Genomic DNA, 19,465 nt, shown 5'->3' on the forward strand with positions numbered 1-19,465 from the left:
ACTGCAGTGGCCGGATCTCAGCTCACTGCAAGCTCTGCCTCCCGGGTTTACGCCATTCTCCTGCCTCAGCCTCCCGAGTAGCTGGGACTACAGGCGCCAGCCACCTCGCCCGGCTAGCTTTTTGTATTTTTTAGTAGAGACGGGGTTTCACCGTGATAGCCAGGATAGTCTCGAACTCCTGACCTCGTGATCCGCCCGTCTCGGCCTCCCAAAGTGCTGGGATTACAGGCTTGAGCCACCGCGCCCGGCCTACAAAGCATTCTAATATTAATGTTATATCAAAAGTGAAAGAAAAATATCTCAGGAATTTAATCAAGGCCCTGTAACAAATCACCTTTTATTAACAGTGTATAGCATTAAGAGTTTTCATTCTGTAAAACATAATGCCCAATTACAACTAAGCAATTTTTTATTCTTTTTAAATCATAGTTCTCTCACTAAGCCCAACAATTTAAAATGATTTTCATCACTATCTTTTAAAATATTTCCATTTGGCTTTGAGGAAACTTAACTAAAATATTGAGGAAATTGGTTTTCTTGCTCTTAAGGAATACTATCCATTCAGTGGAGGGTGGGGAATGGGGACTGGTGAATGCAGAATGACCTCGCCCGCCATAAGAATTAAACTTGTCTTTCCCTGTTTTCAGGATCTACTTTAATAGTGCTATATGTTTGGGGGTGTTCACCGGTAAAGCCAAAGTTTAACTTTTCACTGGCCCTCCCTACTTCCCCAGCCTCTCAGCCCAAGGAACCAGGACTTTACCAGACCAGAAAAAGAGAAGCTAGAGTACAGATACCAATTTGAGGCTTGGGTCACTGAAGCACACCCCCTTCTCCAGGATAAGCGAATACATTCAGGACTGAAAAACTTTTCCAGTTTCACAGAATCTCTCAGGCTTTGTGGAGAAGATACAGCTTGCACTAGGCCTTCGAGATTTTGCAGGCAGAAATGCCTAATGGGACATTTCAAGCAGTGAGCTCTGCTTGTTCAAAGAAGGAAACAAGGCTCAAGGCATAGTGGCCATAACAGGTAATCCAATAACAGGTACTCTGTAGAGAATGGCTGGAAAATACTGTACAGGACAGGGAGCAGAGAAGGGCTAAAATGGTAGGTTTGAAATAGACCACCAAGGATGCTGAACAGTAGTATGAACAATTTTTAGACTTTTGCTATGGAAAATAGGAAGCCACTGAAGGTTTCTAAACAGAGAAAGGATATGATTAAAGATATGTTCCAGGAAAAGTAAAATGGCAACAGTGGAATCATTTGGAGGGGCTAAGATTAGTTATAGGGCTACTGAAATATGAAAGACCAGAGTTAGTAAGAATGAAACGAGAGGATATTAAAGGGAAGTGAGCTTAAATTCTATAAAATATGTCTAAAACAATTTAGTTTATTTTAGCATTAGAAACTGGAAACAGATGTAAGTTTCAGTTATATTTCCTTCATCCCTAAAAACATTTCAAATGTTGTTCTAAAACCATTAAAGGACAATTCTAGAGACAAGTGTTTTACTTCACGCTCCTCTCTCAGATCAATTAATCTTTTATAAGTCTACACACACACACACACACACACACACACACTCGCTCTCTCTCTCACATATGTAGTTACTAGTTTAATTGGTCATGAGATATAGTTTAGAGACACATAAACATTAATTACATTCTTATAAAAGATTATGTTAAGCAGCTTTCTACAGTAAAGACAAGATACAGTATAGAGTTCAGTATACTTTTGAAATTTCTTAAAAATAAGCTAAAGTTTCTTACTTCAACCCAAGTAATTCTGCATAAATTTGAGAGAGAAAGCAACCTGGGTCTCATTTTCCTTATCTGACAGATGAGATGTTCTCCACGGTCCCTTTCAAATCTAAAATTGTCTGGTATACCAAGTGATTTTCTAAATAACACTTTAAAACTAATAAAGCCTAATGTGATTTCACTTTTCTAATAAAACATTTACTGAGAAATTCATGTTCTTGTGAGAATTGCAGGGATTAATGAAAGGAAGCTAAATGGGATTCATTACTGATTAGTTGACTGCTTTATGCTTTTCTTTATTTAACATAATAAAAGCATCTATTCAAGTCTCTCTAATCTTCATAAAATTATACATATATAAACTGATTTCTCCAAACTAATTAAGCAATGAAATAGTTAAAAAAATAATGTGCACTGTTATATTTAAGACTATTACCAGTTAATGTAGTTAAAAATTTTTTGTAACATTTCTCTAAAGACACTGAAGATGAAAGATGTGTCAAAATTTGTGTTTTGACATAAATTAATGCCATGATATAAATTAATAGTTAAATCTTTCAAAATAATCAATTATCATTTCAGACTACTGGTCATACTTTATAGCCATACTCTAGAATATATATTATTTTTTTTTCCTTACAACAATCTAACATTAATGTGTAGACAGATTTCTTGGAAATATACTTCTGGCCTTTTCAATAAATTTTCCGTTTGTCCTTTCATGTGAAAACTTTACCCCAAATTTTAGCATCAAGTTTCTAGGCAGGAAAACATCTTAGAAACACATGTACTATGAACTATATTCTGGAAAAGAATATAAAATAATTAAAAACAGTTTCATGCTGAGTTCCATATTTTATCCTATATTTGAATGTAAACCTAATTTTAGGCGTAAGATTCTTAAACTGACTGATATAATCCACACACACACACACACACATATATATTTGTTTGTTGATATAACTCCAAATAAAATGATTAATATAAACAATAGAAAATTAAAATATATGCTCTACAGAAATTATTTTTTTAAAGAGGAAAACTCTCAGGTAAATATAAAAATTATTTTTTCAAAATATACGTTTTATTATTCTTGCAAAAACTGACAAAATTCAAAACTCTCTAAGCTGGCAAAGACCAAACGCAAGTTAAAATGGTTGCTCCAAAGTGCTCACTATTTTTGCTCACCGCACACTCTATACAGACAGCACTTACGTTTTTAAGATGTTTTCTTATTCTGAAATTTAATGTATATTTTTCTTCTCTCTTCCCCTTTTACAACCAACTCTTTCTCATTTCCACCCTACCTCTATTAAAAATGTCTCTATGCAGACATAAGAAGATGTGGCGTGTGGTAAGAGAATATTGGAATTACTACATGAAGTTTGCTAACCCAGAATTTTAAATAATACAGTTGTGCATAAGATTTTGAGAACTGCTAGTGATCTATTTTTGCTTTACACATACTAGCCTTTTACACTAGGAAATGTACATTTTTTACAATATTTAAATTTAAACAAAAGCAAATTATCAGGACTCAAAATAACTGAAGATTTAAAGAAAGGTTGTCCTGGTAACCAAATATTGGTGGGGTACTAACTGACATCCAAGGCAACTAGAGGAGAGGGAGAGAAAAAAGTGAAGGCTTGGCATTCTCTGATCATCTCATTATTGTTCTAATGAGGAACTTTGCTCTGGGAATATCATCTCAGCTACTTTCACATCTTTTGTCCTACTCCCTTCATCTCCCTTTCAGTTCTTAATTAGGCCTTAAAGAGCTCACACTGCCCTTTCAACTGGCTACTGCTCCTGTTTAAACACTGTGCTTTCACAGACAGGTGTTGGCACTAGCATATAAGACATACAAACTTAATTACAAAATACTATGTCCAGAGGGAGAAAAAATAACTTGGTGGACGGCTATTATTGGAGAACTTAATGTAAATTACTTCAAACATCTTATAATCTTCAACATAAAAATTGTTCGAATGCTTTTCTTCAACCATGATCAGTATGAAGATGCGCTTCCTCCTCTTAATTGTATCTTGCAGTAAATTAACAACACCTAGTAATCCTTTAACTGTCATTTAGAATAGTTAGTATTCCAGAGAAAAATAATCACACATCAAGGATTCTTTTATCACCTTTAAATCCTTTAACTAAAACAATTTTCACATTTTATTTCTTTAAAGAATTCTAAGGATGCTTTTATAGTAATAAATTACAAGATTTGGAAAAGTACATTTACAAGCAAGCAATCGAAATTGTAATTAAGGTTACTTAATAAACAATAGCTACACATTAAATCGATTTTTTTGATGTTGCATTTTGTTTGAGATTAAGTAACCGCCTGATAGAATTCATTTTACTATCTGATCAAAGGCTGACTTCATATTTTCTCACATTTCTCACCAGACTGCCATATTATAAAGACTTGAGAATTTATAAAACATCAAAACTTACGAATCACTTAAATAAAACAGCAAAAATACAGTACAAAGTCCTGTGCTTCTATAACAGTTTCCACAATTTTAAAGATAAACACCTGCATTTAGAATGGTTTAGAAAATAAACCCTAAACCCACCTGAGCTTCTTCTAGCCATATCACATCCTAAAAAATAGTAATAGGTGATATGGGATTGCCTAAAAAAATTCTTACTATACATCTGGATCACACATATCAAGGACAGATGGTTGAAACAGCAACCACCAGTTTCTTGGAATAAAGGCTCTATTTCTGTTACTCAGTGAGAATTTAGTTTTCTACCAAGAACATTTGCCCATATTTTGGTAAAGTAATTTATTCTCTACGTTTAATATAGTTAGAATTGGCTGCAGATGCAATGGAACTCTGAACAGAGATTAAATACTGGACTTCAAATACTACAATAAAGTTCAGATGATCTGAATAATCCTTGCAAAATACGTGAGTTGATTTAGGTGGTCGCTACCAATCCTGTTAACATATTTGGTTTTGTTCTGATGAGAAAGATAAGTGTCCTAAAGTATCTGTTCTTTCAAATACTTTCCTGGTTATCTGGCTATCCTGCCAGGATGCTTTTCTATTGTTGAATGTTAACAAGCAGCTTTATTCTTTCTTCAATCCTTGTCCCAACAACAACAAAAAACAGTCTTTTCTACATGCTCTTATTTCATAACTGCAAATTTGACCCTGACATACAGCTTGCATACTAATTTCAAAACAGTCTGTACACAAAATATGTATATTCTAAATTGGCTTCAATTATAACCAATTTTGCTTGAACTTTCATAGATCATACGAGTCACACCCTATTGTATATTAAAAGCAAAGATTATATTTTACTTTCTTTCTCCTAAAATTACTATGCTAAGCTACAATTCTTAAGGTAAGTGAGGCAGAAGGCAAGAAGACAAAGGCATTTTTAGAAATGTGTGCCAGATAAAAAGACCGGCTTGTTCTTTGACAACTTTCTCACCCCTTCAGCAACTTACCGGGATTTTCCTGAGGTCTTCATTGCTTGTTGGACTCATATGAAAACTAATAAAACACAAACAAATGTTAAAAGTGTCATAACTCACGTGGGAGGAAACACAAAAATAGAAAAATTTTAACCTAGATTGTAATACAAATTTCTAAAGCCCTACATTATTCAGATGAGTGAAATTTAATCCAAGAAGTAGAAAAAAATCCAGTATTTCCCCAACATTCTTAAAGCATCAGTACAATTTTAAACTTTGAAGGAAAACTTTTAGTTATCAGAACTGAAGAACGAAATATGAAGTTTTAAACATTTTAAACACAGCACTTTTATCCAGCAAGATATTTTGTAAAACTAATTTGTGTAACAGATTTCCATTATATTTACACACAGTCACTCACCTTAGGCCCTCTGATATAAAACTAGGGAGAATTAAGTAAATGTAGGTTGGAAAGATTATAGAATAAAAGAGTGAAAGCAATCTGTTTAAAAATGCCAAAAGTGTTAGAAAACTCAGCTTTCAAACATAACCCTATCAATAAGAAAAAATTCAGAATTGTGGGAAACATTTATCTCGTTAATGCAATTTCTAAGTAGCTAGTCTTGAAAATTTAAATACTGAAATGAATCAAAACAACACAGATTTCTTCCACACAGAGAAGAAAACATCACAGCTGAATGCTATAACTATTTTCTTCTTTGAAACATGTCCATTAGATGGGACTGCAACCAAAAAGACGCTAAACTTCAAAGCCATCTGACGAGTAAATATTTCATCGGTGCTATTCAAGTTTAATTTTTACCCAGCACTTAAAGGTATTAGCCTTTAAAACCTTCACAAAGCATTAGTGTCCTAGGAACCTTTTTATTCCACACACAAAACAACAACTGTAAAATATGTATGTTTTCATTATCTGTCCCTTGACAGTAAAATAACCGGGATCCTTTGAAGATTTAAGAAATTTACTTTTAAAACTTTTGATTGTATGACAAAAAGTCTGGACACTGGATATAATGTTGGTCAAGTATCTATAATTATATGTACAAATCCTATGCTCTAAGATGCACAGGGCACACATGTATGTACAACCACCTCCAGAGAGTTTCCCATATAACCAAGATTTCATTGGCTATGACTAAGATTTGAAGTACTAGCTTCCAGAAGCGATTGCTCGCCTTTTCTAACTAGAACTCCTGTGGATAAATTCAGTATTTCAGCAGAGCTGGGTTGCATGTAGAGAGAGTGAAACATGTTTTAAAAACCTACAATGCACCAGTTAAAGGCCTGTGTGGCTGGCACGTTTTCTCAACATCTTTATGGTGTTCTGCATGGTCCTGGACTCAAGTCACTATACCAGCAAAGCATCAAGAGCCCACAAAGAAGTGGCTTAAGAGACAAAAACCAAATCCAGAAAAGCATTCTCACACAGTCCACCTTAGCCTAGAGTGCCATGGTAGCAGCTGCTAACACATGTGGTTTCCATCTTCTCTGATTTTCAATCCAAGGTAGCCAACAGGGGGTCCAGTGGGATTCATCTCTCCTACCCCATTATCTCACAGCATGTTTTCTAATATGTCAAGAAACACATTCTGCTACATCTCCCATCTGACTGGGATAGTCTAAAAACAAAATGATTTACACTCAGGCCCAACAGCATACAAGGTGCTTGCAAGCAGAGAAGTGGCTGGAGCCAGGTGGTGTGAATTCAAATCCTGTTTCTGCCCTGTGACCTTGAGCAAGTTACTTAACTTTGATTGTGTCTTGGTTCCCTCATCTGTAAAATGGAGATGGCAACAGTATCTACCACATAAGATTCCTGTGAATATTCAATGAGTTAACAACATGGAAAACACTTAGCACTGTGACTACCAGATAGAACATTATTTTATTTCATAAATAAAATAATGAAATAAAATAATTATTTCATAAACATTTACACAGCACTCAATGTGTGCCAGACACTGCTCTAAGTACTTTACCAAAATTAACTCATTTAATCTTTATGATCCTTACGGTAGTCTTACGGTCCAGTATCTACCACATCTTCATTTTAAAGGTAAGGAAACAAGTCACAGAGAGGTTAGGTAACTTGTGTGTGGTCATTCTATCAGCAGCTGGTGGAGCTGTCTGGGCTCTAGACTCTGTCCTCCTATGACACACAGCCCTAGCCCCATTCCCTGTATATAGATTTACTTAGTGAGCACTGGCTGCACTGCAGAAGCCCTGAATATATAGGCCACATAGATGAATCAGAGAACAACAATGTTGCATTTTGAGAAGGCACATGGTAGAGATGTACTTGTGGGAGGTGGGGGAGAGCACTCTGGATAATTAAATTTTTAGACCTCATAGAGAAATGAAATGTTCTATCACAGCAATTAGTCAAGGAATGCCTAATTCATGGAAAAAGCAGGATTTAAAATGACATGAAGGATATGTTTGGCAGGCTAGACAAGGAGGGCTCTGCAAACATATGGCGTGGCCTGGGGCTGTCAGACAGTAGCATTGCTGCAGGACACAGAGTAGACTGGCAGCGAGGCAGCAGGGTCAGCAGGAGCCCATAAAGGTTCTGATGACGCGATCCTCAGGCCCAATCTGTAGAGCAGGAGGTAATCTTTGGACAATGTTAATCTTTTCTTGTAAATATTTAAACATTTTATATTTGGTGGCACAATCCATCCCATTGCATCCTTGAGACTGAACAGTATTATGACTATATAAATTTCAGTATATGTCTCAGGAAGAAATCAGTGAACCAAGAAACAGAAATATCGGTATTATGTTTATTGCAATAAGGGTTTACAAGGAACAACATTTAGGACAAAGATTTTATGAAAATCACAAAACTAATGATATGTAGTAGCCAACCACAGCTTATAAAACTAAAATGTAACTCAATGGCCGCTCAAAAATGCCTGAGAATTCCCAAGAATGCTGAAAAAGTCACAACTCTAAGGGGAAGGGTATGCAATGCGGCAAGCCCGGCTACTTCTCATTCTACCTGAGTGATCTGAGCCACTCTCTCCAGCTCCCTACAGAGCAGATCTGAGTGAGAGGCTCTTGTACCGGGTATTGTCTGAAGTCTAAAGGCAGAACCCCTCCCTTGTGGTCTGCTTTGTATCACACACTGACGTGTCAAACACTTGACGAACACAGTCATTCATGGCTGCCTTTTTTGATCTGTCCTTAAGGGGGAAGAAAGAGTTAACTGAACTGGATTGAATTAGCTTGGTGAAAAATAAAATGTCTCTATTTATTGAAGTGTGGCACCAATTTGTGATATCTTTCTCTTTGGACTGCCGTCCTCATGTCAGACAAGATATTGAATAATCCGGTCTGACTGCTCAGCCGAGCTGCTGACAGGTTAAGGAAAATGGTGTTTTTAGTCAGGTGCAAAATAAACCTAGACACATTCACATTTAAAAAGGAGTCTTTGTAAAATGAAACTACAGAACTTAAACATTTTAAATTAGTATTTTAAAAGTTGTTTTAAATAAAATGATCTACCTTAACATTCTGAAGTTTTTCCGCAAAAGCATCAATAGTTTTACTTTGTGATATTTCCAAATATTAAAGAATTTTCCCTAGTAAACTCTAATTCTAAAATTTGAAATGTTTTCAAATATTTCTAGGAATCACTAGTATCTCTTCTACAATATCACTTGTTAATTTACCTCAAAGTTAAAATAAATAAGTAAAGAGATAAGAAGTAAATCAGTGAGGACTTGAAACTGTCCTTTAATTTGTGCTATGGACTAATCTTCTATATATCAGCCAGAAAATAACCGAATCATTAGAGCAAAAAACCTGATCACCGCAGTAATCACTATGGCATTTGGCAGTGATCAAAGTGGGTTTTTTTGGTTGGTTTGTTTCTCTTTCTTAAACATACGTCTTCTTTTGGAACAAGAATACCTAAGGAGGAGAAACTATTCAGAGTAAAAAGTGTACAGTGCTTGCAAAGATTTAAAAAAAAAAAAATCCTACGTTAAGAACAAAGATCTATTAAAACTGGTTAACAGTGCTTTTATGAGACAATGCAAACTGTAAATTCCTGGTTCTAGGATTTTTAAATCTTTCAATGAGAAGTCACATAACAACAAGCTCTTTGGAGGGCATTTAAAAATAAGTTATTTTTAGAGTATTTTAGAGTACTATTACACCTTCCACAATAGCTCTTTCCAAACCCCGTTACTGCTGGAATTATAAAGCAAAGTCCATTTTGGTCTACACATTGACTCATTTTGTATTAAGAAGTGAATTCAAATTAAATGTGAAATCCAGGAGGTGTGCCACCTGGCTGGGAGGTGGGAAGAGGAGGAAGAGGGAAGGGGCAGGACAGGAGTAACTTTCTCAAACGCCAGTCAACTCCTTATTGTGTATGGGAAATAAATATAACTTCAAACTATCACAGAATAACTGACATTAATTATTTTCAAAGGAGTGTGTCCTACTGATCTTGTTTAACCGAGTGGGCTCTAGAGACTTGGGGCTTCACTTTCATGACAAAGGTATATCCTGAGAACTGTGACATAATGTAACAAAAATCTTCAGTGAGTCGAAAAGGAGGAAGAGAGAAACACCCCGTGTATTTCGTCAATAATGAAGCGTAGAATAACATCCTAAAAGCACCTGTACTTATTGGACTTTAACCATAGTACCTTTCTGAGCACTTTGCATGTTAACTCACTTAATCCTTGTAACAATCCTATGATGTGAGTGCTCTATTTATCTTCATTTACCGATGAGGAAATGGGCACAGAGATGGTAAGGCGCTTATCCAAGGTAACATAGTTAGTAAGCGGCTGAGTTAGGACACAAGAAAGGCAGCCCCACCCCACGGTCCAAGCTCTTTAGGCATAAGCTCTACTTCTTCCATAGAGCTGCTCTAAACTGTCAGTTCTACTGTGAGCTCACTGCTGGCTGGTTTCGAGGAGTCCAGTACAATTTCACGAGGCTTCTTCCAATCAGAAATAATGATTCAGAAAAGTCTTAGATTTAGTCTAAAAGAGACAGAATAATGGCTGAAATGCAACAGGTTTGGAAATATCTGTGCTCTTGATTTTCTGTTTACCCCTCCTGCTCCACTCTGCCTCTCCCTGCACCCCAGGACCCTGACCTCTGGAGAGTGTATCACCTGGGCTGGCCCACTGGCTTATTATGTTCTGCCACTGGGAGGCACCTCCAAGAGGTTGGAGCACTGAAAGCATAGGAGGCAGGGTATTTACTCCCCTTCCCCCAGCCCCATCCCACCATTGCCCCCCTCCCTCCCTGCTGGGCTGCAATAGCATCTCTACCTACAGCCACAGCTGCAGCTAAGCATGCAGTGCTGGTCCCTGGTGCTGTACCCTCCCTTCTTGATGTCCTTAACCCTGCCGACACCTTCTCCACGAAACTTTCCTCAGATATTTGAGTGTGTCATTTGTTTCCTATTAGGATTCTTAACTGATACATGAATATAAAATAAATGCCATAAACCATTCACTTAATAATTTAAAATAATTAAGGACAAAGGTTTGTTCTATTTCTCTCTTAGAAAAGAACTAAAGAAAAATAATTACTTCAATTTCTGACTTATGCTCCACAACTACTTATTTTAACATTTTTTTCTTTTCAAAATATGCATACCCTCTTCTTACTTTGTAAATAATTCACTGCTAGCCTCCCCTCCCCGCCCCCTCCAACACACACAAACTCCTAGCCTTCATTTAACAATATGCTTTTCATATTCACAGAGCTAGAGTACTTATGTTCAAAATTATTTTCCATTTAGGATTGCATTTTTAAAGATTCATTGCTCCTGCAGTAAGTAAAATGGTAAAATTACTTCAAGTGACTTGGATTTGAATAATACCACCTCACACTTACATATTGTCTTACAATTCATAACACACTTTCACAAACTGAATTTCTCCGAACATGTTTCCAAAGGAACAGTAATCAATAAAATCTTACACCATAAAATCTCATACAATCAGAATCCCATCTGATCAATCTCACCCCTGACACCCCCTCTCTCCTAGAGACCTGCTGGTGTCCTCCCACCCTCATCCCAGTTGTCTCCTAATCTACCTGTATTTACTCACCTCTCTCATTAGGACTCGCTGACAGTCCATTATCTCTTGGACAATCTACCATTTTTTTTTTTTTTTTTGAGACGGAGTCTTGCTCTGTCGCCCAGGCTGGAGTGCAGTGGCTGCATCTCAGCTCACTGCAAGCTCCGCCTCCCGGGTTCACGCCATTCTCCTGCCTCAGCCTCCCGAGTAGCTGGGACCACAGGCGCCCGCCACCTCGCCTGGCTAATTTTTTGTATTTTAGTAGAGACGGGGTTTCACCGTGTTAGCCAGGATGGTCTCGATCTCCTGACCTCGTGATCCGCCCGTCTCGGCCTCCCAAAGTGCTGGGATTACAGGCTTGAGCCACCGCGCCCGGCCCAATCTACCATTTTTATTTTGCCAATCTCTAAACCCTACCAAGTAGCCCTTGCTGACTTTGTTACCTTGACTCATTCATATTCTTTAATCTGAAACAACTCACACCACCAATACTCACTGCTTCTTTGACGAAGGCCCCCAACAAATCATTTTCACTAAAATCACCTCACTCTTTAATCTCTCAACTCCATGTGATACCAAATGGCTGCTCCTTTTAGAGACTCACTCTTCTTGCTATCTGGTAGCCTAACTTTTCTCCTATATTTCCAATCACTCCTTTTCTTTGTTATCTTCCTCTTCACCTTTAGGTGGGGAACACTGGATATTTCCTAAGGTTGTTTTCAGGCATTTTCTATTCCACTTTGGTGATTTCATATTCTCTCACCACTAACTACCATCCCTATATGGATGGAGGACTAGTAAATCTTTTCAACCACCAATCTCTTTACCCTTTATAATATCATGTTTACAAATGTCTGATCAAAATCTTGGATTGAATATCCTACCTGTCCCTGAAAGGCCAATCATCATGTCTTTTAGACCAGTTCTGTCTGGTTTTCTTCCTTCTCATACCACCAATCTCCTGGGCACCCAAGGTGAAGCCTCAGAGACACCCTTCACTCCAGTCTTTGGCTTACATGCCTCACAAATAAACTGCCATGTTCTCACCATTCAGCCTCTGCCACAGAACTCTCATCGTTTACTCCCTGCTCATTTTTACTGCTACTTTTCTGACCATAAGACCAAATTGCCTCCTGTTGAGACTACTGCAACAGCCTCTTCAGTCTCTGCCCATCCCTCCTTGTCCAATCCAGCCTATTCATACTGAATATGGCGTTCTCAAGCTCAAGTCTAACGTCATTATTCATCTGTCACAAAACTTTTGACCTCCAACCTCCTGAATAATGACAAAATTTCTTAGTCTGGCTTTCAAAGCCCATTGGATTTTATCCAATTTACCTTTCCAGACTTATTGCCCACCCCCTAATGCCGAGGAACAATCCACTTCACTGTGAAACAGAAATGCTACCATCTATTTCACAGAATTAAAAGAGGGTTAAAAGAAATCAGTATGAAAATGTTTTGTTTGACAAAGTGCTTTTCAAATACATGGTATAAAAGTTTGCTTCTGTGCATCTATCTTATCCCTGGATCCCCTCCCTTTCTACTGCAAGCCACTTAAAGGAAGGAACCATATTTCATTCCTCTTTTCATTCCTAGCATCTGACACAGTGCCAGCATGAAAGATTCCTAACAAAAGTATGCTGAATACATTAATAACCAGTAATTAACAAAAATGTGTAAAAACGGGTGAGTTGACTGAGTAAATCAATGGTAGGGCAATGTAAGTTCCACCAACAAGATCCCAAGTCCCCAAAGAGTGGAAGAAATAATGTTCCTGAATAAGAAAGATTATTTATATCTATACCTGATGATACATTAGTGGAGTGTTTTCAGTTATTTTAAGATAGAAAGAATTATTCTCATATTTAAGTCAATAGGAATTAAAGCACATTTTCAAATTGGTAGACCTCCAGTAGAATCAATTCAATCAGCCAGTTTATCCAGTATGCCAACTAGGTCTACCAGGATAGGTATCTGACACAATACAGATTAATAGATTTTTCTGGTAAATCCTGAAAACATTTATTCCACAGAGGTTACATGTTGAAGGGTTTTTTTTTTAATGTTCTTTAACAATCCTCTTTCCAAAGCTCTAAAAAAATGAAGTGCCCGAAGAGATTCCACTAGAGAGATTTCACTGGAATCTTTAGCACATTCCAATTATGTTTATTATACATGCAAATAAGGCTTAAGAGGCAAGACAAAACTAAATATTTTTTTCTTTCTTTTTAGAAAAAAGCAAAAAACTCAGTACCAAATCAAATTAATGATATTATAGATGAAAGGACTACATTCTGTCTCCTGGGACTGGGCATGTACACCAAAACTTGGATGACAAAACAGAACCTAATACATAAATGTCTATGGGGATTAACAGTAATTTACTTATTAATATTCTCATGGGGTATCTTTTATGAGCTCTCAGAGGCAAGACAATTAAAAATTGTGGTCAGTGACACCAAAGATCATGGACAGCAAATTCAGACCTAGCTGCTTCTCCATAATGAATAATGATGAATATGTTGTTGGTGAAACTCCTAGAACTTGAGGATTTCAAGATGTCTATGAAATTAAGGCTTGGTTTGTCAAGGATATAATAGTCAATCAAGTCTAACTTACACATTTCTCCTGGTAAAGAACAGAAATAGTGGTTTATGCCTGCAATTTCAGCACTCTGGGAGGAGGCAGGTGGATCACTTGAGGTCAAGAGTTCGAGACCAGCCTGGTCAACATGGTGAAACTCCGTCTCTACTAAAAAATACAAAACTTAGCTGGATGTGGTGGCATGTGCCTATAATCCCAGCTACTCGGGAGGTTTAGGCAGGAGGACTGCCTGAACCTGGGAGACGGAGGCTGCTGTGAGCTGAGATCACGCCACTGCACTCCAGCCTAGGCAACAGAGTGAGACTCTGCCTCAAAAAAAAAAAAAAGAATAGAAATAATTATTTCAAAGACAGTCAAACAACCCACAAATTTCAACATAAGGCCTATGGATTCCAAAAGTTCTCCATTCCTTTAAAACTAAGCTTCTCACCCTTTTTTTTTTTTTTTTTTAATATCCCTAATACATAAGAATAAATCCAACAACAAGCATAAAATTTGACATCTCAAGTTAAAAACTCAGATGAAGTTTTGCATTTTACTAATATAATCATGTGTCTTTTGATATAAAATGAGTATTTTCTCCCTAGATCTTTAGGAAATGTATCACTTTGGGAAACTGTGTTGTGTTTGGCCTGTTACCCTGAGTAGACCCTTGCCCACCACCTGCTACGTATCCATTAGTCATCATTGTGTGTGTGTGTGTGTGTGTGTGTGTGTGTGTGTAATCAAGTCCTGTTCATTTTAGCAGCAAAACAGTGAGCAGGAGTGACGAGAGCAAGGCACCTGCAAGTCAAAGCCAGCACAGACTCTGCCAGTCTATGTTATCAAGACAGACCCAGTAGCCTTGATCAAGCTTTTCCTGCAAGTAGAGAGTATAAGGATAATCTGGAGAGATGTGACTCTTCCATGAGGGTGCAAGCAAGGTATCCCTAGGTCCCTGTGAAGCAGGTGAAAAAAGCCAGAAGGCCCACAACACCCTGGCCAAAAGCACCCCAAGCTGGCTCTGTGTGGGCCTATGACAAAGCTATGTTCTGGAGAAGTCATGGTGTCCTCTGGTTACCACGAAGGCCTCAGGTGTTTAAGAACAGCCTGCAACGAAGCCCCTGGCCAGTAAGCACCCACATTCCTAGCCCCAGCCATGACTGCAGAGCCTTCAAGGAGGGACATCAAGGCGGCCAGACTTCCAGGGGCCTCACAGTTGGGTGACGCAAGCCACAGGCTCCTACACTTGCTTCTTAGAAGCAACTGCTGGTGTGACTGGGGGATTTCCACCACTCTGCAACCCAAGTTGAGAAGCCGTAAAACATTCTTGGCAGTCAAGAGTTTGTTTCAGTGGGGCTATTAAATTATAAAATTTTTGCCAGAAAAGAATATATTGTTTTGTGTAAAACACAATTTCCAGGGCCATCCCCCAACAGCTGAATATAATGATCTTCTTATAAATTGTACATTATACTATACAACTTTCAGTCAGCTTTTTAAAATGTTTCTGCATGAAGAAAAAAAGAAACTATTCAAAGAACAATTAAAACAGGTACCCACTGATTTAAAGAGTGTACCTCTAATACACATTAATATCTGCAAATTTCTTATGCCACAATAATTTCACTGTTGTCCCATTTCTGTAAGTTATATCATTAAAATGTTTCACCACAAAAACTTTTTGCTCGGAATCTAAAATCACACTTGGAAATGCAGTTTTTCTGAGTTTGTGTGCAACTCTTCCGATTCTGGCATTATTACGTATGTAACAGCAATGGCACGGTTCTCTGAGTTTTCCTAAAATAGTATTTTCATCACATCAGTCATATATGGAAAACCCTTCATACATTCTATAGAATCAGATGCAAATTCTTCATTCTGGTATGCTAAATTCATACTAATAAGGTCATATTTCCACTACCACTTCCAACCTTTAATTGTTTAAGGCAGGCTGGGTCCCTGAGAACCACTTCACACATTCATTTTTACCTCTCTACCTTTTCTCATTTATCTTTTCCTCTCTGTCTTCACAGATCCATCCTTCGAGACTCTTAGTTCTACCTTTTCTGTAATGCCTAGACTGCCTAATCTTACCCACCTAATCTATAATTTTTATCTCTATCAGCACTTACCAACTGTACCACCCAGGACAGTTATTTACAACTAGGACAATTAATTACACATTTTATACCTACCTGCTTATACTTTTAAAGACAGAGACTTTGCTTTGTGCATCCTTTGTATCAGAGTATCAACATAATCCTCACAAAGAACAGCAATAATACATATAATCAAGAAAGAGAAAAAATTTCCATCCCTTGTATCAAATTCAAAAATAAACATCTGAATCTTAGAATGTCACCCTAATATATACTGTCTGGTAGTGTAAAGATGGAAGGCACAAAGAGTTCATATTAAAAGATCTTACCCACCTCTGTAAGTACAAGAGATATTATTCCATAAAATGATGTGATGACAGTCTAACAATATTTAACATTCAACTTTTGGTTATGTATTTTTTTCTGTTAAGTGAAAAAGATGTATTTTTTAAAACCAGGATGACAAAACATTAAAAATACAACGAATATTATTTCTGATATATTAAAGAACCTTGAATTCAGAGGCTACTAGAGTAGAATCTTGTACTTCTGATGAAAAACAGAGAAAAGAGGGCACCTGCATTGACATAGAAATAAAAGAGCCAACCTCCAAATCTTCGTTGGAAGAGACATTAGTGCCCGTGTGAATTTCCTAAGGCAACTGCCCTTTTCCCAAAGAGTACTGAAATATTCTGAGGAGTTTTCAATAAGCAGCCTTTATCTTTCCTACTATCACAGTCTGAACTGCCTTCTTTAACAATTTAATTTGAGCTCAGCCATCTGAGTTTAGGAAATTGTCACCATGCCTTAATGGAAAGCCACAGCTTAGGTATCTACCCTGCGATATCCTTATTAGTGCCATGAAAGAATTTCTGAACATAAGACTTTATTTATATCAATATTTACTATAATAGCTTTGCCTTATGAATTTTCTACTTAATACAGAGAAAACTTTTACTTAATTTCAATGTGGTTTTAGTTTTATCTCATCAAAGATTATTGCTGAACATATGTCTTGAAAGATACTAGAAAAACTATCAAGTTTATTGCTTCCTGACAAATGCATGTCCTTTATCAGTTGGTGAAAACCAGAGGCTTCTAAATTCTACTTTTATTTAAGTTTTTTTTTTAAATGAGAAGATATTATTACTTGGAAAAAAATTCCACCTAATTTATTTAAAGCGATTGTTAAGTATTCTGTAGATGCTGTATATTAAGATCATAGCAAGGGCTATCGTTTCTGGATGCACTGTGTGTCAAACACTACCCACAGCACTTTTTGTACAAGACATTATTTAATCTGTCCTACACCAAGGTTATTATCTCCATTTTACAGCTGGAAAAATGAGGTGTAGAAAGGTTAAGTAAGGCCACACGGCTAAGAGAGACTCAAACGCAGACCTGACTCCTAAATCTGAACTCTTAATACTTATCCTATACTGCCTTCAGAATATCCTATTATTAGTATCTCAGTGTTTTCATGTTGTACTGTAAAGCCTTTCACTGAAAGAAGTGAATCAAATGTACTTTGAGTCAAATATTAAATTATGTTCAGTATGATTTTCATTTTTAATTATTTGGAGCATTTAATTTCTTTGAAGACAAAAAGTCTCTACAAAACAAATGCATTGTAAACCTCTAGTAAATAAAATATGTGATTAACTGGAACACCCCCATTCCCATACCGGGCTCCGCAACAAAGAGTTCATTATCCTTAATGCAGAGCTGCTGCAGCGCACTCACTAATTGGCTCCTTGGTAGCCTAAAGTAGCAAACATACTTCCTCAGGAACCTACCAGTCAGGGAATGACATAGAATATAGCTCCATGACTCCAACTAGAAAAAGAAATGGTAAAATTACTAAGCTGTTAATAAACAGCTAACGATATAATAGTATTTAGTCACTTTTTATAAATTATCCCTTCAAAACTTATCTAATAATTTTCAAAAAGAGCTTTACTGCCATTTACTAAAACAGAGTTGTCTATCTACTCATGCCCCAACTTACAAAATGATGTTCCATGGTCAAGATCAAGCCCAAAGTGCTCCCCTTTGAAGAAGCACTTCCCAATTTCCAGTAGACTGAACTGCTCTTTTGTCCACCTTTCCACAGTAAACTCCATGTACTTCTGTTTAACACAGTTTATTCTGCTTTGATTATAGGTTATTTCTTACACATCCCTCTCCATAGCTGGTGTGGTTAGGACTGTCATCCCCCATACCTCCCCAACCCTAGCAGAGCTTTACACACAACATTTGTTAAACATATTTTTCTTAATAGCAATTTGAATTAAGGTATACTCTAAGAAGGCCAAGCTGATTCACCTAATTGCTTTTAAAGTGGTATCAGTACTTTCATCCAAGATTTCTAAGCTTAAATATATAAAATACATAAAAACATTTTATTTGGTGTATAATATATTAAATACATAACAATAACATTTTAATATTATAAGTATTTATTATATAGCAATATATTTAATACATCATATCAAAGAGCAAGAATTAATCCTTAAAAGTTCAAAGAGACAAACGTCAAATGTCTGGACCCTAATAGTCTTAGAAACCAGTTACATGCATGTAAGAAAAATCACTTCATAATTAATTTGTATCACCAGCAGCTATTTAAAACACCTCCGCTACAAGGTAACAGCACCACCATAAATTAAATATACAGGAACGCTACCTGTATTTCAAAAGTTAAAGCATTATTGTCATGGGAAAAAAGTAATCACAGATGATATCATCATAGTGGCCCAACTGGAAATGTTCTAAGCATAGAAGCCTGGAAAAGTAGTGTCCACAGAAGCGAAGGCTAATTATGTAAGAAACAGAAGTTATCCTCTTAGCAAGAAACTAACAAAAAGCGTCCAATGGAGACAACCCTTTGGTCAAGCCAAAACCACCAGAGAGAAATATATTTAGTAATTTCAATGCTAAGGGGAAAGAAACACTTTAAATGCATATATCCACAACCAGTTACTGAAATTTCCACTCTTGTGTTCAAAGAAGCCAAAGTGTTTCAGTGTTGAAAAACAAACTTTCAAAACCTGCTACTGTTTTCATGCTAACTTGCTAGTCTCAAACAATTCAAAACACCTAATTCCTAGTCTCTAAAAAAAAACAACAAAATCCAAAATAAACAATATAGCACCTCGTTAAAAAAACAAAAAGAAAAAATGCAAACCTTTCTATCAAGACTACAATCCCAAGTTTGATTCAAAGACTATAGACCTGACATTGTTGTACTAAATTAAATGGATTTTTAAATGCTGCATTTCATTAAACTTAAGACACCAGCTGAAGACATATCATTGGAATAGTTTTTATTGTCTCTTCTCCCTTACTAGTCCCCGTATTGTCCCCTATCCAAAAGCAGAATGGGTAAGTCCCATAATGGGTAAATATTTCTCAAAGATGTTCCCTTCTTTTCCCTCCTCACTGTCAAACGACCTCCATCAACTCTCACTAAAACAATTATAGTAACTTCCTAA

The 19,465-nt window shown here is 36.8% G+C and overlaps 1 protein-coding gene across 1 annotated transcript in view; it reads right to left on the reverse strand.

Annotated features, from left to right (window-relative positions):
* RAB11FIP2 (RAB11 family interacting protein 2) overlaps nt 1–19,465 on the reverse strand; it is a 39,707-nt gene that overhangs the window by 2,941 nt on the left and 17,301 nt on the right. The window contains exon 4 of the mRNA XM_017871273.1: nt 5,240–5,285. Within this exon, the coding sequence (XP_017726762.1) occupies nt 5,240–5,285 (46 nt within the window). The remainder of the gene's footprint in view (nt 1–5,239; nt 5,286–19,465) is intronic.

The sequence above is a fragment of the Rhinopithecus bieti genome, unplaced genomic scaffold (genome assembly GCF_001698545.2).
Source record: "Rhinopithecus bieti isolate Rb0 unplaced genomic scaffold, ASM169854v2 scaffold_5982, whole genome shotgun sequence".
NCBI classification, from domain to species: Eukaryota; Metazoa; Chordata; class Mammalia; order Primates; family Cercopithecidae; genus Rhinopithecus; species Rhinopithecus bieti.